Source organism: Grosmannia clavigera, assembly GCF_000143105.1.
Source record: "Grosmannia clavigera kw1407 unplaced genomic scaffold GCSC_140, whole genome shotgun sequence".
Lineage (NCBI taxonomy): Eukaryota > Fungi > Ascomycota > Sordariomycetes > Ophiostomatales > Ophiostomataceae > Leptographium > Leptographium clavigerum.
The window spans coordinates 3,451,982-3,474,300 of record NW_014040801.1 but is presented as its reverse complement, the minus strand read 5'-3'; the positions used below and the strand labels follow the sequence as shown (position 1 = coordinate 3,474,300).

At 60.2% G+C, this 22,319-nt stretch overlaps 5 protein-coding genes across 5 annotated transcripts; 4 read left to right on the top strand and 1 right to left on the bottom strand.

Moving 5' to 3' along the window:
• Positions 1 to 132: 132 nt before the first annotated feature.
• CMQ_1641 (uncharacterized protein) lies at positions 133 to 1,230 on the top strand (the record flags this gene model as incomplete). The annotated part of the gene is made up of 1 exon (XM_014318720.1): positions 133 to 1,230. One exon carries the CDS (start codon positions 133 to 135, stop codon positions 1,228 to 1,230), a length of 1,098 nt encoding a protein of 365 aa, XP_014174195.1.
• A 226-nt stretch (positions 1,231 to 1,456) lies between these two features.
• On the bottom strand, positions 1,457 to 3,161 carry CMQ_1500 (mitochondrial 2-oxodicarboxylate carrier protein; the record flags this gene model as incomplete). Its single annotated transcript, XM_014318579.1, has 11 exons — positions 1,457 to 1,527; positions 1,601 to 1,757; positions 1,837 to 1,844; positions 2,002 to 2,252; positions 2,320 to 2,395; positions 2,458 to 2,564; positions 2,639 to 2,722; positions 2,779 to 2,788; positions 2,869 to 2,899; positions 2,955 to 2,976; positions 3,118 to 3,161. 11 exons carry the CDS (start codon positions 3,159 to 3,161, stop codon positions 1,457 to 1,459), a joined length of 861 nt encoding a protein of 286 aa, XP_014174054.1.
• A 1,276-nt stretch (positions 3,162 to 4,437) lies between these two features.
• On the top strand, positions 4,438 to 9,027 carry CMQ_1177 (btb/poz-like protein; the record flags this gene model as incomplete). Its single annotated transcript, XM_014318256.1, has 1 exon — positions 4,438 to 9,027. One exon carries the CDS (start codon positions 4,438 to 4,440, stop codon positions 9,025 to 9,027), a length of 4,590 nt encoding a protein of 1,529 aa, XP_014173731.1.
• Positions 9,028 to 10,340: 1,313 nt separating this feature from the next.
• On the top strand, positions 10,341 to 14,987 carry CMQ_1688 (autophagy protein; the record flags this gene model as incomplete). The annotated part of the gene is made up of 4 exons (XM_014318767.1): positions 10,341 to 10,589; positions 10,641 to 10,733; positions 10,787 to 14,072; positions 14,887 to 14,987. 4 exons carry the CDS (start codon positions 10,341 to 10,343, stop codon positions 14,985 to 14,987), a joined length of 3,729 nt encoding a protein of 1,242 aa, XP_014174242.1.
• Positions 14,988 to 15,563: 576 nt separating this feature from the next.
• Positions 15,564 to 19,236, top strand: CMQ_718 (snf2 family helicase; the record flags this gene model as incomplete). The annotated part of the gene is made up of 5 exons (XM_014317797.1): positions 15,564 to 15,647; positions 15,715 to 15,882; positions 15,960 to 18,299; positions 18,350 to 19,039; positions 19,102 to 19,236. 5 exons carry the CDS (start codon positions 15,564 to 15,566, stop codon positions 19,234 to 19,236), a joined length of 3,417 nt encoding a protein of 1,138 aa, XP_014173272.1.
• Between the last annotated feature and the right edge of the window lie 3,083 nt (positions 19,237 to 22,319).

The window sequence follows — 22,319 nt, the reverse complement described above, 5'->3', positions numbered from 1 at the left end:
TGCTTCACCTGAAGTCTAGCATACCTTCTTGCACTACCTCTGCGTCTACACATGCTGATTCGGCGGCCAGCGAAACTTTCACTCATGGGATGCATGCGTCACGTTTTAATTGGGCTGACCAGGCGCTGTGACATGTTGTCTAGACGGTACAGCGGCAGTTCTTCGAATGTCTCGCAGGTTCCCGCAGTGAATCTGTCCACTCATGACCTGGATGCGTTCCGAAGGTCTGCATTCCTGCCCGAGCGGCCGCTCCTCATCAGAGCTGGAAATGGCGTGGGGCGGCATGTCTCCAATGATCGAGGAGGTGAATTTGCCGCCACCAGCCGCTGGTTCGTTTCTGAGACCGCGGCAGCTACGGTGACTCTCAGTCCATACCTGGAGCAGTTTTCCATGGCTTTCTTTCCGTACGAGATCATGTGCCCTCCACGATGCGCAGAACCTTTGGATAACCACAGTGAGGCCGGCTCGAGAGATGCTCTTGAAAGCTTCAGCTCGTGGCTGGACTCAAATCCTTGCAATAGCGGCCTACGGCAGGGTCTCGCTGAGCTTGTGAGGCACCACCTCTTGAGAGGCGGGAAAACCTCCAGAGCAGAGCAGCGGCTTGTACAGCTGCATGCGCCGCTTGCCCTGCTGATCGAGGCGCTCAAGTACAACCGGGAAGCGCTCGCCGGGACGCCCACAACGCGGCCGTCGAGCATGCCCCTCCTGACGCAGCTCTACATCGCCCAGGCGTCGCTGTCAGACCTCCCGACCGAGCTGCGGGACGATGTGCCCACGCCGCATCTTGTCCGTCACGGCGGCCGAGGCGACATATACGATACGAGCCTCTGGTTGGGTCTCGAGCCAACCTACACGCCGTGGCACCGCGACCCCAACCCAAACTTGTTCTGCCAGCTATGCAGCAGCAAGACGGTGCGGCTGGCTCCACCGGCTGCAGGCGAACCAATATTCCGCCAGGTGCAGACGGAGTTGGCGAGGAGCGTGACATCCACAGCAGCGACGGCTCACTCGCGCATCCGCGGCGAGGAAATGATGCAGGGACCCGAGCGGCGACCTCTGCACGATGCCATCTGGACAGAGGCCCATGCCACAGTCGCAATGACCTCCATACAGGAGGCCCACGTCGAGCCTGGGGACATGCTCTTCATTCCGAAGGGATGGTGGCACAGCGTCAAGAGTGCTTATGCTGACGGAAGGCTGAATGCATCCGTCAACTGGTGGTTCCGCTGATCAGCATCTATGAATCTCCTCCTGGTTATTGTTTATACTCGTTTTATTCGTCTAGATATACCCTTGCGCGGAAATCCTTGTTTACAGACGGCTTGAGGCCACCAATAAGCATATCCAAAGAAACAGTAACATGATATCATGCCAACTTTTTACGGGGCGCCACATTTACATGAGAATTGGCAGTCCAATCGTCTAGAATACTCCGTCACAAACAGTCCATTCTCGCTCATGCACTTGACTCGCGCATCTTGCGGAAGAAGTCCATAGTGCCCTGGAACACGACCAGGAGGATGCCACCTGTTATTTTATTAGCAGAAGGTCAGAGTAGGACGAGGCGGGTTCGGATCTCAGCTAGATAGTTGATGCATACCTCCAGGGCCCAGACGCAAAACCTTGGGCAGGAAACCCTTGTACAAGGCACCGAAGCCCTCCTCCTTAAGGACCAGACCGACAGATGGCCAGGCCCAGTTGTACTTGGGGGTCACGCCGGCCGCCCGTGTGGCATTCTGAATACGGCTCTTGACAACCTGCAGAAAACGATTAGTACGAGAACAATGGGGGGAGCAAAGGGGTGAGCCTAGAGCGAGCAAGACTCTGGTCATGTACGGACATCCCTGAACGATATTAGCCATTGCGGTCAGCACGAGAGAACTAGGGGTGAAACTCACATGGGCGTGTTGATAATTGTGCCGACAGTTCCGCCGATAGCTGAACAAGGGGGGTCAGTAATAATGAAGGCAAAATACAAGGCTTACGGAGTGGGACACGTACTGCCGGCGGTGATGTCGGTCACCATCTGGCCCTGCTTGGTCTCGGCCTTGGGCAGCAGCTGGCGAACCTGGAAGATGCAGCCAAAGTAGCCAGCGTTCCAGAGAATGTGGCGCCAGAGCGTGCTCTCTAGGCCCTGGTACATGGCCAGGACGCCCTCGTTGCGCACCGTCTTGGTGACGACGTCGATCATTCCGGTGTACTTGGACGCCTTGTCCTGGAGGCGAATCTTGACAAGCTCAAAGGGGACGACGCTGCGGGAGTTAGCAAAAGTTGCGAGCCAGAGATATGGATTACGTAATCCATTGGGTTTCCACGTACACGAAGCTCTCGGTAGCACCGGCGGTAGCACCGGTCAGCACGCTCAGGCTCTGAGTCATGTGTGTAGCGCCGAAGACTGACCATCGTTAGCCTCCATAAAGACGCAAGGCTGACTCAGGACGCCATGGCAGCACATACGGTTGCGGTAGAACTTCCCCCACTCATCATTGGCCGCGAACTTGGTGGCACGCTTCGGTGCCTCCATCATAATGGGGGCGGAGATACCACGGTATAGCCGCGAGAAGCTGTAAAGATTTGGATGTGAGTCTCAGGTTTCGACTGTGCGTTGGGGGACGGTCTATGGGGCTGTATGACATACCCTTCATGACGAATGATCTTCCGGAAGCAGTCCAGCATGCCGTTGTACGAGTCGGGGCCAGTAGCCGTGCCAGTCTGTAGTTGCCTGTGATTATGAGCTTGGCAACCAGAAGCGGAAGCATGCGCACTTGAATAACTTACACACGAGTCTCTGATTAGAGGGGAGATGCAGTTAGCAACAGTCATGGCCAAGTTTCGGGTGGCTTTGGGGGTTCTGTCGCAGCTACGTACTGACGACATCCAGCGGGTACATGACCAGAATCTAAACATGGGGTCAGTACGGGCGTGATGTCAGTTGTTGGCTCAGATCCACTGACCTCAGAGACGCCGGCGACCGCACTTTTGGTTCATATCCATGTCAGCAATGTAGGCTTCTGAAGCATCGGCGAAGAAGGCAGACACCACACAAGACGGTAGTGTCCAGATGACACTATGGCCACGAGAGCCAGCTGGGGTCAGGAGGAGCTGGGAGTGGCATACCCGGCGGCGAACTGGTATATGAACGGAAGCGGCTTTTCAGTCATCTTGACCGAGGCTATCGGGCACGGCCGGCGGGTGCTAATTGGGTGGGTTCGGGGCGAATATACACGAGAAAAGGCTGCCGAAAGGCTGCTGAGGACGAGGACTGGCTGTTTTGCAATTCTAAACCAGGACGAGGGACTGACAGCTGATTAGGAAAGAGAGGGTGCAGACAAGAGAGGACGATTGCGATGAGGAAAAAGGGCCCGGATAGTAGCAATAAAAAGAATAGCCAAAATAATGCAAGAAAAGGAAAAAATAGTTGCGGAAAATAGCGTTATTGTTCCAGGGTCCCGCAGGAAGGCGCGCTGGCATGGAGCCATGTCTGCTCTACAGGTACCTTACGCGCTTCCACAGGGCAGGCAGTACGGAAACATCCACTTGCCAACCGGTATCGGTAAGAAGCTATGCAGAAGCTTGTCTAGGGCCATGGCAGGAGACAGCGCGGCTGTGCCTTCCTAGTCCGAAACCTCTGCATGTGGCAACCTCTCCCGCGGGATTATGCCGAACATGCTCTGCAACGATGCAGGACATTCTGCGTGCGATGGTGGGAGGGTGATGACTAAGCAGCGGCGACAGACCGGCCGCGCGGGGTCGAGAACAAAACAGTGGAGAGCTGCCCTGCAAGCCGCAATCGGCTGCAGGGAGCGTGCGAGATGATCAGAGAGCGACAGTGACTAGAAAGAGGACGGCGAGCAGCGGGGAGAAGTGAGATGATATATCGAGCAGGCGCAGCAGTTCGGCTGTTGAGGAGAGCCTTTGGGATCGCTGGTTCTAGGCACCTGCCAATTCGATTGGCTGGTAGTGCAGGCGAGCCCAATCAGCCCGCTGGAAAGCGTCCGGTCCGGCTTATCACAGCGCGTCACACACAATTCTGGCCATTTCCCCGTGGCAATTCTCCATAATTCTTTCTACTACCCATTAATCAACCACATAAGCCTTTCGTAGCTGTCGCATCCAGCACAACAATCCCTGCACCGATAGCGCTTCAATTTTTAGAAATTCGGACATCGGTACCGTCTGAGGTCGTCTCCCAGTTACAAAGATCATTCCAAGTTGATCATAGCAGCATCGCTTCGACGCCCTCCCGAGTATTCCTTCCGAGACGGCAGGCCCTACGGCGAAGCTGCGACGACCATTATCCATCGAGACGGATTTGGTGGTGCAGGTCCTCTTCTCGGCGCGCTTCCTTTCCGCACCTTTAAACAAGCCGTGATCCGCCGAGATTCACAGCGAGGTTGCGCGTGCGAAGCGTGGAGGAGGGGCTTTGGTGTGTTCTCGATGAGTCAACTGTGGGCGAGCTACTACGCGGACAATGTCGAACGGTTCCGGCGGCTGTTGTCGCTGACGGGCCACAGTGCCCAGGCGGTAGCGGTGTGGAATGCCAACAGCAGCGGGACCGGAAGCATTGGAGGAAGCGGCAGCTTTGAAGAGGGCATCATCAGCAGCAGCAGCAGCAGCTACAAGACACGCAAGGCGTCGGGTCACCAGGCCAAAGCGGGGGCAGCAGGCACCGTGGGCAAGAGCGCGATCAACAGTGTGGACCATGCAGGACTGACGATTCTGCTGCGGGCGGCTTCGTCGACGTCGGACAGGGCGGGTGCATTTGTGCAGGCGCTACTGGAGCACCCGGCGATCGACATCTACGTGCAGGATGCGGAGAGCGGGTGGAACGCGCTGCACCGGGCGTTGTATGCGGGCAATATTGGGATTGCGCGGATGCTGCTGCAGAAGGAGCGGATGGACATGGCGGGCCAGACGCTGGGGGCTCCGACTGGCCGGACAGGACAGCTGATCAAGACCAAGGACCACGAGGGCAACAGTCCGTTTGAGCTGTACAACTCGACGATCGGCGAGCGAATGCTGGAGGCGCTGGACGACAAGACGAAGGACTCGGGGCAGGACTCAGACAGCGACGAGGTTGCGGAGCAGCAGAACAAGGCGCAAGCGGGCGGACAGTCAGGACTGGGAAGTGGAGAGGAGCTCTTCTTCTTTGGCAGCAACAAGAACCTGACGCTGGGGCTGGGTGACGGCGACGACCGGCAGTTCCCGGAACGGGTGTATCTCCGACGACCGGACGACCTGCTGCACCGGTTCTACGAGGAACATCTGGAAGCGACGGCAAGGATGACGACGACGACGACGACGACGAGCCCGACAGACGAAGCACGGCACGACGTGGCGGACATTCCGGTGCTGGTACAGGGGCGGCCTTTGGTGATACAGGACGTGGTGCTGTCGAAGCTACACAGCGCGGTGCTGACGACGGACGCGGTGTCGAACCTGTACGTATGCGGGATCGGACGCGGCGGACGGCTGGGGCTCGGGGACGAGAACACGCGGTTCTCGTTTGTGCCGGTGCAGGGACCGCTGGCGGACAAGCACGTGGCGGCGGTAGCGCTGGGGCAGAACCACACGATGGCGGTGACGGACGGGGGCGAGCTGTGGACGTGGGGATCGAACAGCAGTGCGCAGCTGGGATACACGCTGGCGGGGGGGCCTTCGCGGACGGACGAGGAGGCGATGAGTGCAGTACCGCGACAGGTGTTTGGACCGCTGCGTAAGGAGCGGATCCTGGGAGTGGCAGCGTCGGGACTGCACTCGGTGGCGCACACGGGCAGCTCTCTGTACTGCTGGGGACGCAACGTGGGTCAGCTGGCGCTGATGGACGCGGACTCGCGGTCGTTAGACGTGCAAGCGGTGCCGCGACGGGTGGCGGCGTCGCTGTTCTCGTCAGCGATCGTGGCAGTGTCAGCGATCGACAGGGCGACGACGTGTCTGCTGGCGAACCACACGGTGTGTGTGTTCACGAGCTACGGTTACAACATTGTCAAGTTTCCGTTTGCCGGCGGACTGAGCGGACGGTTTGAGCCGGGACGCAGCCAGATCGACAAGATCGCGTCAGGCGGCGAGACGATCGCGGCGGTGACGAGTCGGGGGGACCTGTTTACGATGAGTCTGACGGGGACGACATCGACATCGACATCGACATCGACGACCAACCCGTCCAAGATCCGTGAGGCGTTGACGCCGGCACGATGCATCTGGAGCGCGCGCAAGGATGGAGTGCGATCAGTTGGAGTGGGCGAGCAGGGCTCTGTGATCATCAGCACGTACTCGGGAGCGGTGTGGCGGCGGGTGCGACGGGCCAAGGCCAAGGGAAAGGGCGGCGACTACAAGTTCCAGCGGGTGCCGTTTATCAGCAACGTGGCGACGGTGCGCAGCTCGGCGTTTGGGGCGTTTGCGGCAATTCGATGCGACTCGGCGGTGATCCAGGAGCAGATCGGAGTGGCTGAGCAGACGCTATGGGACGACGTGGCGCCACTGCATGTGCTCCAGGGATTCGAGGCGTCGGCGGGCGGAGACACGCTGCAGTTCTGGAAGACTGACGTGCTGAAGGAAACGCTGGGGCCGATCGCGTATGAGATTCTGCGGTCAGGCGATCTGGAGGCGGATCTGACGCGCCATCTGGAGGTGTGGGCATGTCACCAGCAGACGGATCTAGGGGCTGTTGTGGTGTGTTCTTCGCTGGCACCGAAACTACAGATCCCAGTGCACAGCTGGATTCTGACAGCACGAAGCAGTGTGCTGCGAGAGGCGATGACAGAGCATCGGGACGTCCCAGAGGTCTGCTCGATCGAGACGGGGCTCGAGAGCGACGAAAGAACGACAGTCGTCACATTTGCCGATCTGGATCTGCTGAGCCTGCTGAACATGGTGCTGTACATGTACGAGGACCGGGTGATTCCAGTGTGGAACTACAGCCGACAGGCAGCGCCTGTGGCACATCGATACCGACAGGTGCGAACGGAGGTGATGCGGCTGGCGACACGATTGAACATGGGAGCACTAGAGAGTGCAGTGCGAATCCAGACGGAGCCGAAGCGAACGCTAGACGCAGACATGCGGGCAGCGATGCAAGACAGCCGTTTCTTTGCCGACGGGGACGCAGTGGTGGAGCTCCAGGACGGGGCGACAGCACGGGTACACAGCGTGCTGATGTGTCGACGATGTCGCTGGTTTGACGGCCTGTTCCACGGCCGCTCAGACGGACGCTGGCTGGCAGCACGACGAGCAGCCCTGCAGCCAGGAGAGTCAGTGCGGTTAGATCTGAGGCACATGGACGCGGCCGCGTTTGGCTTCGTGTTGGAGCAGCTGTACGCCGACGTGGGGACGGCGCTCTTTGACGAGCTGCGGGCGCCGAGCCTGGAGGCCTTTCTGGACGTCGTGCTGGCCGTGCTGGCGATGGCTGACGAGCTGACGGTCGACCGGCTCGCGCAGGTGTGCCAGCGGGTCATCGGCCGGCTTGTCGACACGCGCAGCGTGGCCCAGATGCTCAACCTCGTAGGCGGCTACGCCGTGCGCCAGCTGACTGATGCTGCTCTCGAATATGTCTGCCTGCAGATGGAGACCATGCTGGAGAACCAGCTGCTGGACGAGCTGGACGGCCGTCTGGTGGCCGCGCTGGACCGCGTCGTGCGGGTCAACCAGCTGGCCCAGATGCCGTTTGCACGCAGCGGACGGGCCGAGGCTGAGCTTCTGGAGCGACACCCAAGGCTGGCACAGGAGATGGACGAGGAGCGACAGCGGCGGGTGCGCGAGATGGCGTTTCGAGGGGGGGGAGGAGGAGGAGGAGGAGGAGGAAGTGGAAGTGGAGGTGGAGGAGGGACTGGAAAGACACAGACACCCAAGACACGACGAAACGAACCTTTCAGCTCGGTTCTGCAGCCAGAGACATCGCAGGCCGACTTGATGTTTGCTATGGAAGAGGTGGGCGAAAGTGTATCGAGTCCGGTCAGCCGAATGGCATCACAAAAGACCATTCGGCTTAGTCAGCGGAGAGTTACTACGCCTTTGAGTGTTACGAGTACTACTACGTCGAGTACACCTACGACGACGACGACCACCACCCCCTGGGCACCACAGCCAGCCCCGAAGCAGGACCTGCGCGCCATCATGTCGACCGAGTCGGTCGAGTGGACGCTGGTGACATCGTCGCCGCCGGCAGCAGCCTCGCAGGCCAGCCGGACATCAGCACTGTCAGCCAGCATCGACGCCCAAAGGCTGGCGGCCACGGCCAAGATGACGCCAGCAAAGCTGTCGCAGAAAGAGCGGAAGAAACAGCAGCAGCAGCAGCAGCAGCAGCAGATGAGCCAGACGGCCAGCACAAGGGAGTCCAAGGGGATGGCTTGGGACACATCCGAAGGAAGACGGCCGTCTGGACCCTGGCAGATGGAGGGACAAAGTGGGAGTGGGAGTGGGAGTGGGAGTGGAGGGGGAGGGGGAGGGGGAGGGGGAGGAATGGGCGCTCACCCTCCGCGACCAGAGTCTGGAAGTCCAAAAAGTCCATCTACTACAAGCACTCATCTGGTACCTCTCCCTAAAGCCCACATCCACCGAGCAGCCTCACCAGACACCCGGTTTGCCGGCCAGACTCGATCCCAGCCGACAGCCTCTCCCTCGTCGACAACGAAGCCGATGGTTCCACACTCGCGCGTGTACCTGCGACCGGCACCAAAGGCGGAGCCGATTCTGGGCCTGAGCATGGCCGACATCATTGTGCAGCAGCAGCTGGAGCAGGAAAGCATGCGGGAGGCCGTGGCCAAGCGCAGCCTGCAGGAGATCCAACAGGAGCAGGCCTTTCAGGAGTGGTGGGACCAGGAGAGCCGGCGAGCGCAAGAGGAAGCGGAGGGAAGAGGAGGAAGGGGAGAAGGAGAAAGAGAAGGAGAAAATACCAGAGGTACGAGAAAGACAAGGGGAGGCCGCGGTGGGAGAGGTCCCAAAGGCAAGGAAGTGCGGCCAGAAGACAAGGACAGGGACAATGCCCGCAAAGCCCGGCCCAAGAATCGGGGTCGTGGCAACAAGGCGTAGGAGGGCGTCCAGGAGAGGGCGATTACTGCATTGCGCGGAGTCTGGCTGGAAGGCGTTGTTGGAGTCGGGTGCCTGGTTTGGCTGATGGTGCAGCTACGTAATACAAATACTGCCAATACTGCACTGCTAGAGCAATGGATCGTGTTACGTAATCCAACAACGACCGATCCAGTCACAGGCCGCGGGCCACAGTGCGGAGCGACTCCAGCACGGTTGATTGCCTGGTATTTGCGGTGGGGAAGGCACAAGGGAGACGGGGCTCTACGACGTAGGCTGGGAGGCCGTTACAAGGATATAACAAACAGGCTCCATCGTATCGCAGCATTGCGAGCACGGAGCACGAAACTACCCTAGGAAGCTCTGTCTCTCTCTGTTCGAGTCGCGATTGACCGTCGACGACCTGCCGTCCGGGGCCTGATTGCAGACGTCTTTGCCCGTCTGCTCCCGCGTTCCTTTCTTTTTGCCCTCTTCACGCCCACAGTCTCGTACCTTTCCCCCGTCTGCTGTCGCTTTCCCTATCTTGGCGTCTTTCGTCTTTCGTCTTTTTCTCTTTTTCTTCCTTTTCTTTCCTTCTGCTCCCGTCCGCCATCCTTCCATTTCCCCTAGTCTCCTGACACCATTGTCCTGCATCATCCTACGACGGGATCCACACACTGCACAACCGGCTCTCAGCCATCGTCGTCACACGACTTCATCTCAACGTCCACGTCCATCCGCGCAGCCAGGAGGCCTGCCGATCATCCCTGCACTGCAGACTGCAGACTGCAGACTGACGGCAGACGGCAGACGGCAGACTGCAAAGCACACGCCATCTCGCTCTGATTCGCCAACCCGCCAGACCGAAAAGTCGCTCCGCTACGAACAGGACCGACCGGCCGGCCAGCAGGACCAGCCAGCCAGCAGCCAGCAGCCAGTCAACAGCTGCCAGCAGCCAGCGGTTGGCAGCCACCGCACACAATTCCACAAGCCACAGCACGACACGAACCTTGCTCCCGACCGGAGACGCTTCTGCCAAGACGCCTACGACGACGACGACGACCAACGGCCTCGCATCGCGCACAATTGGTCTCGTCCGGGATAAATGTAGCCCGTCCGCCCTCGTCGTCATCTCCCCCTTCTTCTCCTCTTCGGGGCGGCCAGGTCGACGACTGTCGACGCTCGACGCCTCGACGCTCGACGCTCGACGCTCGACGCTCGACGCTCGACGCTCGACGCTCACCGACCGTCGCCCAATCCAGTCCAGCCGGCCGAAGTCCACATCGAGCTGACTCCTCCACTCATCCACTCCCACTCGTCACGGCCTCTCCATCACAATGCATCAACAGGCTCGCCACCCGCCTCGCGGCTCATCGCCGGCTACCTCGCCCCAGACAAATCCCACACGCACCAACAATTCGAGAGACGCCCTCATCAGCCGCACACGCTCCTCCGAAGCCGCCCTGCCCGCCCCGTCGATAGACCCTGGCGGGGGCAGCGATGCGGTCTCGCCGCCGTCTTCGGCCTCGCTTGCCGTCGGTGGCCCAACGCGGGAATCCATCAAGAAGCTGGACCAGATCATACAGGTACGCATTGAGACCTTGGACCCATCACACGTCCGTTGCTGACATGCACAGAACTTCTTTCTCAAGGCAGCCGTGCTGATCGTCCAGGCTCGCATGCCCGTCACCCCATCGGGCAGCGGCCGTGGAAGAAAGACGAACAAATGGGTAGGTCCCCTCTAGACGCTTCCTCCCCCCACATCCCTCTTCCTTTCTGACAGGCCCAGTTCCAAATCGAGACAGACGACATCGACGACTTCAAGGACGAGCTCCGCGTGTGGAAGCACTGTGGCAGCTTCGACTCGCGGCGCCAGCCCATGGTCATCGAGACGTACCTGGATGCCTCGCGGCTCGCTCCCGGTCAGGCCCTGGTGGTCATCGACGAGAACGGCAAGCGCTGGGACGCGCTGGAGGCCCTCAACAGCTCCAACGTGTCGTCTGCCAGTGCCAGCAGCAACGGCAGCAACAGCAGCAACGGCAACACCAGTGTCGGCGTCAGCGGCCGCTCCGACACCAACAAGATCCGCACCCGCTCGACCGAGATCATCCTCGAACGCTGGAAGGTCGAGCTGCAGTCCATCCCGAGCCTGTCAAAGAGCAGCAGCACTGGTAGTGGAGGGCCTGCAGGGACAGCTGGCAGTGGTGGAGGTGGAGGTGGCACAAACGCCTCTGCTGCCGCGTCTGCAGTTGCAGCTCTTCCTCCTGTCGACCTCGAGATGGACGACTTTGGTCCTATCCTACCTACCATCTACAAGCGCAGCATCGTCTTCTTCCGCTCGCTCTTCGTCACCACACACGTCCTGCCGGCCTACCGCTTTTCCCGCCACGCCTCCACCAAGAGTGTCCATCCGGCTCTGGCTGTGCGCTGTCGCGTGCTCACCGGTGCCGATGCCGACGCTCGTATGAGCGCCACCGGCTTCGACAACCTCCGCCAGCCGCTCTTCTTTGACGGCGGCCGCGACCCTACCACCGACTACATGTTTGGCGATCTCGAGGTGCCCGTTGGCCGCTTTTCGGCCTCGGTCGCCTATCGCAACGACTGCAGCTTCCGCATCGATGACTCCGAGTCCCTGCTCAGCTCTCGCTTCATGGGCATCGACGAGAACTACTTCCAGCCCTCGCTGCCGGCCCAGCAGCAACAGCCACATCGTCCACATCACCGCCATCATCATCATCGTCAACAGCAAGTGCAAGTGCAGCAGCAGCAGCAGCAGCAGCCACATCAGCAACAACAGCAACAACAGCAACATCCATACAACCAACAGTACCAGCACAACCAGGGCCTTGACCATTACCGGCGACACGATTCGTCCGAGATCGTCGGCTCACTGCCCTCCCGCCATCGACACGGCCGCACCACATCTGATCTGTCGTACCATCCACAGCCCCAGCAGACGTATGGCAGCCTGTCAACCTTCCACGGAGCCGGTGCTCTGGGCACAAGTCCCATCACAGCCCTCAAGGCCGTGCGGACCATCGGCTCCGACACGAGCTCGCCCACCGACTCCATCCGTCCAAGCAGCAGCCTCGAGCGGTCACCCCAGATCGAGCCACCACATTCGCTGCCCATCACTGCCGGCCGCCGCCACCACCACCACCACTCCTCTGGTGCTGGTGCCGGCACGTCCTCAACATCCATCTCCTCGCGGCCAGCGGCCCTGCGAAACATGGAGGGCATCAGCCGGCGTCCGTCCGTGTCGTTCCAGCCGTTCAAGGCCGGCTCGCTGTCCGGGTCGCCACGGACCACGTTGGAAGACCTCACCCTGCCGTCGTCGCCGCTGTCGGGTTCGCGGCCGGCGTCTGGTCTTGTCGCTCTGGCCCAGGCACGCAACCGCAGCTCACTGACGGCAGGTATGGCCGCATCACTGCGCGGTGCGCCCCCGGTGTCGACGTCAGCCGGCAGCACCAGCACAGCGGCTGCCGCAGCGCTCATGATCGACCCGGGCCAGAGCCCGTCGCCGCGTCTCGGTGGAGGCGGCGGTAGCAGCCGTTACAGCAGCAGCTTCACACATCGGCGCGGCCGGTCGTCCTTTGGTGGAGCCAGCCGTGCCGACGACGACCAGATGAGCAGCGGCAAGCAGAGCATGGCCTCATCGATGGCACAGCCCGGATCAGGCCTGCTGGCCGAGGTGGCTGGCGGCGGCATTGGCATCGGCGGCACGAGTTCGGGCTCGTTTCAAACCGACGACGACAACATCTCGGACTTTCTCAAGGCGCTCGAGAGCAAGAAGACGCTGCAGAGCTTCGAGCCCGGAAACGCCGGTCGCCGCGGCCTCTCGGACTCGGCCCGTCGCACGGCCGCCCAGCTGTCGCGCTTCCAGCTGATGCGCGAATCCAACGTGGCCCTGACCGACTCCATGAGCCTGTCGATGCAGCTGCCGGCACGGTCGCCGACCTCGGGCGTCTCCGGAGTCTCGGGTGTGTTGGGCATCTCTCCAGGTGGTGGCATGTCGGTGTCCTTGTCGCCTATCAAGCCCATGTCACCTCACACTCCGCACGTGCCGGCAGTGCCGTCTCGTCTGAGCGAGAACGCCATTATCGACTACCCGGGATATTCGAAGCCACCGCCACAGAACCTGCAGAGCCTACAGGAGAGCCTGCAGGGACAGGAGCAGGGGCAGCAGTCTAGCACGGTACGCATCACTGCAAGCTCGGCCGAAAACGACGACGACGAGGCGGACGACGAGGACGACCATCGAGCGCGCACAGTCGGCAGGACGGGCAGAGGCTTGGCCCGGACGGCCGCCAGCAGCACCGGCAGCGGAGCAGGGACCGGCACCACCGGAGCCAGGGACAGCACAACGGCCATTGACATTCCGCTCTCGCCACGGCTGCTCCAACACCATTCGGTTGACCGTCGGTCGAGCTCGACCGCCCAGAAGAAGCGTGCCACACTCGTCGGTAGTGATGGTGCCGGCGACGATGACGACGATGACGACGATGACGTGGCCGATCTGGCGGCCTTTGCCCAGCAGCGACGCAGCCTCAGTGTCGGTGCTGGCATTAGCGCGACAGCAGCAGCGTCGGGAGCAGCAGCTCCTGGCGGAACAACCGAGCCGGAAGCCGCGACAGCATCGACGGGTGGTGTGCCTGTTGAGGGTGCTGGTGCCGTCGGTTCTGGCATACCAGCCGGCGTGCCATCTGGCTTGCCATCTGGCGTGCCAGCAGCCATTACGTCCTCAGCATCGTCTCTGTCGTCGGCCCTCCGATCAAGTCCGGCCTCGGCCGTGGCCACGGGCACGGAACCACGCCGACGGTACACGAGCCGCCACCAGGTGCTGCTGAAGCAGGAGCACCGCAAGGAGGCCACCGCCGACAGCCTGGCCCTCAGTCTTGGTGGCAGCACCACCAGCGAGAAGCGGTCGACCACGACCCTGGGCGTTGGAGGACGCTATGGACACGTTGGTGATGGCGAGGCCGACGATGAGCCGCTGGTGTTTGACCTCTCCGAGATTGGCCGCGAGCCGTACCGACGCAGCCTCGAAGACGGCCGGGGTGCTGCTGGAGGTAACGGTGCCGGTAGCGGCAACAACAATGGCGGCAATAACAGCAACAGCAACAGCAACAACAACAACAACAACAACAACAACAACAACAACAACAACAACAGCGCCGGCGGCAGCAGTGGTGGTGGTGGAGGCGGTGGTGGTAGCAGCAGCAACATCAGCCAGCACTACCAGCAGCATCACCACCGCCATCACCGACACGACCGACCGGGCGGACATGCCGCATCGGAGTGGCGGACCTAGGTTTTGTCTTTCTATTCTGGCTGTCCCATATGGCTCCATGGTGCTCTGTCGAAATCTCCACTTGTTTTACATTTGATCTTGTTTCTCTTTCTCTCGTGGCGTTCTCGCATTCATCATTGTTTTCACTTCGATCTTCACCCTTTGCAAACAAATATAGACTGGCACATCCATCTTTCTAGACGGCCTCCTCCCAGGTAGGCGGTCGTCAGGGGGTACAGGCAGGCAGGCAGGCAGGCGGTCATCAGGCGGGCAGACAGGACGGGCAAGCAGTGACTGGTGGTTAGGGAGAATGGGGCACCGACTGCCCAGAGGGCAAACGGACGGGACCACACATGGAGAATGTCGCGAGACGGGGCGTTTTTGCTTTTTTGCATTCTTTTTCGTGTTTTTTTTCGGTTTTTTCGGTTCTCGGTTTTCGTCTTTTCCTTCTCCCTTGTCTTTCTCGTCTTGTTGTTTCCTCTTTTTCTATTGACTGCCTGCTCCTCCTTCTGACCGCTTCGTATGCTTTCTTATGGACACCCATATCCTGTTTTACATACATGCCATGTTCTAGCTATCTGTGCTTTCTGTAGGCTCATCATCTTGGGTATCTGTGGAGCACATGGGCAGCGACCGGGGAGAGGGCCATTGCGTGGACGGCTCACGGTTTGGAGCAGAACGAGAGAGGTGGTAAGGGCATGGTATACATCTTCCAACCCAGCCTCGAGATATCTACAATATCACGCCATGATGCACGTATTGTGGTGCGATGAGGTGTAGATGACGAGCGATGACTAACAGCCGATATATCTCCATCACGTGACTACGTATCGGCACATCCTTTTTGCGCGTCCGACTAGCCGGCCTGTTCAGCGCCAGAGTGCATCCTGATTAGCCAGACACGCCTCAGGGCAGTCGTTCCCTCCCCTCCACCCCTTGCGCGCCGCGACTTCCCTCGAAATTTTGTCCCACTGTTTAATATGTGTAGGCCAGCCCGGTCATCTCGTCATCAAGCTCTTCTCCCTCTCTCCTACTTTTTTCCAATCACTCTTGATTTATCCAACCTCCCCTGTCCACCTTTTTTCCGCCTCCCCAATCCCTGATCCCCAACCGACCAAGGAGGAGACGCGCACGTTTGAAGACGACCATCCGAGCGCAGGAAGACGGCAAGCCGGGACAGCAGACGAGACGAGAGCCGGCAGATCGCGCTTCGGTTGACGCGTAGAGGCCAGCAGGCGGCTTTCCATCTCCCGCCCCAAACGACAACGCCATGGCGCCGCGCGTGAGTGATGGCAACGAGACCGACGCGTCCATGCAGGATGCGCCGGCTGTGCGGCCACGCCAGTTTGAAGAGGTAAGCCAGGATGAGGGATGAAGTGTGCGAGTTGTGCGAGTTGGTTGTGCTGACGGCCGCTGGAAAGGAAAACGAGGATACACAAGACTACACCGATTCGGACACGAACCCCAACACGACGGCCAGCAGCGTGACCGGCGACCATGCGCCCGAGGGCAGGAAGCGCCGGGACGAGGCGAGCCAGCTGCGCCGAAGCATCTTTGGGCGGAAACACGACCGTTTGGGCGAATCAAAGGTGGGTAAAGAGAGAGGAGAGATTGAAGGAAGGAGAAGAAAGGAGACGATTTGATCTGACATGAATCCACTCTGTAGGAAGACGACACGATTCGTCGATTCCGGTATCTCCTCGGCTTGACCGACCTCTTCCGCCACTTTATCGAGACCAATCCGAACCCCAAGGTGCGCGAAGTGGTCGAGGAGATCGACCGACAGAACGCGGCAGCAGCCAAGGGCCCCAGGGCGGCCCGCCAGGGTGGCGCCAGCAGCGGACGGCAACGTCGCACGGAGGCTGAGGAGGACGCCGAGCTGCTCAAGGACGAGAAGCGCGGCGGGTCGGCCGAGACGGTGTTCCGCGAGTCGCCGGCCTTCATTCAGGGCCTCATGCGCGACTACCAGGTGGCCGGACTCAACTGGCTCATCTCGCTGCACGAAAACGGCATATCGGGCATCCTGGCCGACGAGATGGGCCTGGGCAAGACGCTGCAGACGATCTCGTTCCTCGGCTACCTGCGTCACATCATGGGCACCACGGGTCCACACCTGGTGATCGTGCCCAAGTCGACGCTGGACAACTGGAAGCGCGAGTTTGCCAAGTGGACGCCCGAGGTGAACGTGCTGGTGCTGCAGGGCGCCAAAGAGGAGCGCCACACGCTCATCGCGGAGCGGCTGGTGGACGAGAACTTTGACGTGTGCATCACGAGCTACGAGATGATCCTGCGCGAGAAGGCGCACCTGCGCAAGTTCGCGTGGGAGTACATCATCATCGACGAGGCCCACCGGATCAAAAACGAGGAGTCGTCGCTGGCGCAGGTGATCCGGCTGTTCAACTCGCGCAACCGGCTGCTGATCACAGGCACGCCGCTGCAGAACAACCTGCACGAGCTGTGGGCGCTGCTCAACTTTCTGCTGCCCGACGTGTTTGGCGATGCGGAAGCGTTTGACCAGTGGTTCTCGGGCCAGGACCGGGACCAGGACACGGTGGTGCAGCAGCTGCACCGGGTGCTGCGGCCGTTCCTGCTGCGGCGGGTGAAGAGCGACGTGGAGAAGAGCCTGCTGCCGAAGAAGGAGATGAACGTGTACGTGGGCATGTCGGATATGCAGGTCAAGTGGTACCAGAAGATCCTCGAGAAGGACATTGACGCGGTGAACGGGGCAGGCGGCAAGCGCGAGTCCAAGACGCGGCTGCTCAATATTGTGATGCAGCTGCGCAAGTGCTGCAACCACCCGTACCTGTTTGAGGGCGCCGAGCCGGGGCCGCCGTACACGACGGACGAGCACCTGGTGTACAACGCCGGCAAGATGGCGGTGCTGGACCGGCTACTAAAGCGGATGAGCGAGCAGGGCAGCCGGGTGCTCATCTTCTCGCAGATGAGCCGGTTGCTGGACATCCTGGAGGACTACTGCGTGTTTCGCGGGTACCAATACTGCCGGATCGACGGCAGCACGGCGCACGAGGACCGGATCGCGGCCATTGACGAGTACAACAAGCCGGGGTCGGAGAAGTTTGTGTTTCTTCTGACGACGCGGGCCGGTGGTCTGGGCATCAATCTGACGACGGCCGACATTGTGGTGCTCTACGACAGCGACTGGAACCCGCAGGCGGACCTGCAGGCGATGGACCGGGCGCACCGCATCGGGCAGACGAAGCAGGTGGTGGTGTACCGGTTCGTGACGGACAATGCGATCGAGGAGAAGGTGCTAGAGCGGGCAGCGCAGAAGCTGCGGCTAGACCAGCTGGTGATCCAGCAGGGACGGGCGCAGATCGCGGCCAAGGCGGCGGCCAACAAGGATGAGCTGCTGTCGATGATCCAGCACGGGGCCGAGGCCGTGTTCAGCTCCAAGGGCGGCACGGGGACGATGGCCAAGGGGGCGGTAGCCGGCGGCAGCGGCAGCGGCAGCGGCGACAACGGCAAAGCAAATGACAAGGGCAACGCGGACGGTGGGATGCACCTAACGGACGAGGACATTGACGCGATCCTGACGAGCGGCGAGTCGCGGACGAAGCAGCTGAACGCACGGTACGAGAAGCTGGGGATCGACGACCTGCAAAAGTTCACGTCCGAGTCGGCATACGATTGGAACGGCGAGAACTTTGCGGCCAAGAAGAAGGACGTTGGGATGACGTGGATCAACCCGGCGAAGCGGGAGCGCAAGGAGCAGATCTACTCGATCGACAAGTACTACCGACAGGCCATGTATGGCCACGTGGGCCAGCCGAAAGAACAAAAGCCCAAGGCGCCGCGGGCGCCGAAGCAGATCTCGATTCAGGACTACCAGTTTTACCCGGAGGCCCTGCGCGAGCTGCAGGAACGCGAGACGGCCTTTTATCGCAAGGAGATCGGGTACAAGGTGCCGCTGGCCGACGGCGACGAGGACACGCTGGAGGAGCGGCAGGCACAGCAGGTGACGGAGCAGCGCGAGATCGACGAGGCGGTAGGCGGCTGACGGAGGAGGAGCAGGAGGAAAAGCAGCGGCTATCGCAGATGGGCTTCGGCGACTGGAACCGACGCGACTACCAGCAGTTCATCAACGGGTCAGCCCGGTTCGGCCGGACAGACTACGAGAACATCACGACGGAAGTCGACAGCAAGACGGCGGCCGAGGTGCGGCAGTACGCCAAGGTGTTCTGGCAGCGGTACGAGGAGATCAGCGACCATCACCGGGCGATCAAGACGATTGAGGACGGCGAGGAGAAGCTGCGCAAGATTGAGCACCAGCGCAAGATGCTGCGCAAGAAGATGCAGCAGTACCGGGTGCCGCTGCAGCAGCTCAAGATCAACTACTCCGTCTCGACGACGAACAAGAAGGTGTATACGGAGGAAGAGGACCGGTTTCTGCTCGTGCAGCTGGACCGGCTGGGCATTGATTCGGAGGGCATCTACGACAAGATCCGCGACGAGATCCGCGAGAGCCCGCTCTTCCGGTTCGACTGGTTCTTCCTCAGCCGAACGCCCAGCGAGCTGAGCCGGCGCTGCACGACGCTGCTGACGACGATTGTCAAGGAGTTTGACGACGTGAACACGACGACGACGGCAGCGATAGGCAAGCCGAACGGCCAGAGCAACGGCCACGGCAACGGCAAGCTGAAACGGGAGGTGGAAGACGAAGAGAACGACGAGGACAGCGTGCTGGGCATGGCACCGCCGAAGAAGAAGGCGAAGAACGGGGCAAAAGTGAGTGGTGTGGTGGGATGATGGTGATGGGACGACACGGATGGGAGCTAACGTGCACACAGAACAAAGCACTAGATCATGTCAAGTCCAACGGCACCAAGACGCAGTCGGCAGCCAACTCGCGGGCGTCCAGCGTGGCCTCGACGCAGTCCAACGCAGGCAACGCCAAGAGCAAGTCCAAGGGCAGGAAGAGGTAGATGTGTTGTGTTTTTGTCTATGTATTCTCTACGGTGGACTTGTCGATTTGCTGCGCCTGTATTTTGTGCTTTTGCACTAGTTTTGCTTCTTTCTTAGTGATCCCTCTGGCTTGAGACGAGAGCCAGGCCATACGATACAACGGACGGGCGTTTCAATGGAATGATCCGATTTGAGCCTAGCCGTCTTCTAGACCGGCTGTCGATCATCCTGTCGGCCATGAGCATGAGCCTGACTACAAAGACTTCCCCAGGCGCTTCAATCTTCTCCCGCTGCAGCCGTTTTGGCGGCCAGCAGGTCCCCTCGTGTCCGGCGTCATGACGCGACGCAACCAACAGGCCCCCAACAGCCTAAGATCCTGGTGCCCTGGCCCCCGACGACAACGGCAGGCCCAACGGCAGGCCCAACGGCAGGCCCAACGGCCAACGGACGCGAAAAGGTGTGGTCAGCCGGCCTAAAGCTGCGCACAAACGCATGCCACCCTCCCTTTGGGTGGTGGGCAGTGCGGCGCTTAGCTGAAGGCTCTGAGAGGCGGACTAAGTTTGGGAAAAAAGAAGAGCAAAAGGAAAAGGAAAAAAAGGGAATAGAAAGCGAAAAAAGAGACAAATTTGTTGGGCGTTCATAAGCAGCAGCAAATAAAAATAAGCCGTAGCGCCGGGCAGATTCCTTTTTTGACAGGTAAAAGCGGGACTCTTGTGTACGGGGAGGACTTGACCGCAAGCGATGCTTCGTCCGTCCGGATGATGCGTGCCGTATTGTACGAGCGGCGGACTTGTCGAGCTGCCTGCACCGAGGTGGCTGTTGGCTCTAGCGGGCCAGCGCCACAAAGGCTTATATCCGGGCGGGCATACGACCTGTCTCTCTCTCTCGTTCTCCTGAAGTGCGGCGGTGCCACTTTTCTTTCCATGCACGATGCGAAATTTTTCCAACAGCTCTCTTTCTGCCGTTGTACGAGCAATTTCTTCTCGTCTCCGCTTAGAGGGGCAGGCAAGCGAGCAGGACGCGGCGACCGATGAGGCTGTCGGAGGGGGGCTGCAGCAGCCTGCATGTTGCATGTCCGTCGAGGGAGGACGGCACGTCGTACGAAGCAGATAGGAAACGCAATCGGGCGGCCAGTGGGACGCAGGAGCCAGCTGTAGCCCCCGAGTCGCTACTGCTATCGTACATACAGGGGGGGCCGGGGACCTGTTCGGACTGCCTTGTTGGCACTAGGCGCAGGCGACCAGGGCCAACAGGCACATGCTGCGACGAGGAGCGAGAGACCGGTGTACTCCGTACGGAGCCAGGCCGGCCGATGGGGCAAGAACAGGTGAAGAAGAGTGGAAGAAGCAGGGCTGTGGGGATGGAAGACAGCTGTGCAGCTCCGGGGAACAGAGCCGTGAGGACCAGGGCGTGGTCCGAGCACAGAAGCAGCTAGCATCGAGTTCATGGCCAGATACGTCGTACGGAGTACGGAAGTCGGGCTCCGTCCGAGTACTCCGTACATGGTCGTGTCCGACATGGGGGCCGGCTGTCGCCAAGGTGGGTGAGATGAGGCCGGGAGAGAGCAGACAGCGGGTAGATAGCAGGTGGCAGGGCGATAGCGACAGGTGGCAGCAGGCAGCGACAGGTGGCAGCAGGCAGCGACAGGTGGCAGCAGGCAGCACACAGACGGCACACAGCAATTACAGAAGCCTACAGCACACTCATAGACGCTTACACGCCGAAACTGCTGCGCCTCGGCAGGCTGAGCCCGCAGGCTGACATGCCATGAATCCATCCGTCTCCCATCCGCCGAAGCAATATCTGCTCGAACACGACCTGCACAACTGCACACACCTCCACCTCCTCCACAACCCTCCCAGTACGAGTTGCCATCCACCATCCGTGGTGTCACCTGTCATCTGCTCCATCCACCCCCCTTAGTACTCCGTGCCTTCACTTCCCTTTCCCTGCCCCCACTCTGCATGCGGCAAGAGAAGGTCGGCGGCAAGAGCATGCACAGTTGTCAATTCGGAATAGGGCATGAACGAGACTATTGGGCCGACCGGCCGACCTGCCGCCATCTTGCTTCGTCCCCTTTCTTTTTCAGCATTAGTCACCACCCCTCCAGGGGCCCCCATCGCGATCTGCAGCGGCGCAAGCCGACGGAACTGGCCAGGAGACCAGACCGAAGACCAAAGGCTAGCCAAAAGCCTCACGACCTTGTACCGCCTGTACCCTGTATCGTCTATCGTATGGCCTGTTATACGAGTACAGAGCGTCTCTCATCCGGGCTAGCCTTGTGCGGAAGAAACAACCCCCCCCCTGGTCTATGCCAAGGCTTTTCTCTGGCCCTTTTTTCTTTTTCTTTTTTTTCTCTTTTCCCCCCATTTTCTTCCCCTTCTGGGCCATGTGCTGGGGGCCGTCGTTGTAGTGCGCGTGGGTTTCGTACACGCCTCCATATCCCACATCCCATGAGCCGACATCCGTCTCTCTCTCTCTCGTTCTCCCTCTCTCCTTGTCCTTTGTTCATCTTCTGGTCCCCTTTCCTGCTCCCACTCGCGCTCCTAGCCGTCTTCGGCCCTGGAGAGAGTGCCTCGGTCCAGTCTTCCTCGCTCGTCCCTGTTCGTCTCTGTTGCTTCTATCCGTTCGGCGACATGGGTCTCGGCCTGTACATAGTACTATGTATCTCAACCTTCCAATCACCATCGTCTCGTTCTTCTCTCCCTTTTTGGCCTATCTTTTTAATTGCAAGTCCGTCTCTCGTCGGCTCCGACCTGTGCTGTTGTTGCAACAGCCCCTCTCTCCTTCTCCCACCACCACCACCGTGCTAGTCAGTCGAGGTTCCTCGCGTAAAATTGTGAATGAGACGTCAGCAAACAACCGCGTTGGGGGCGACGAGAACACGGCGAAGATGCAATGTTGCATACGACTGGCGTAGTGTTGTTGGTGCCGTGGGCTTGGAAGGAACTCGGGTAGGCACGATGGTCACTATCACAAAAAAGGAAGCAGCAGAAACGGCAACCACCCGCCTCGCTCCTGCAAGCCTTGTCTCTTCCTGTCTGCCCTGTCTGTCCCCTTTATCCTCTCGCCTTATTCTCTCGTCCTCGTAGATTGTCTTTTC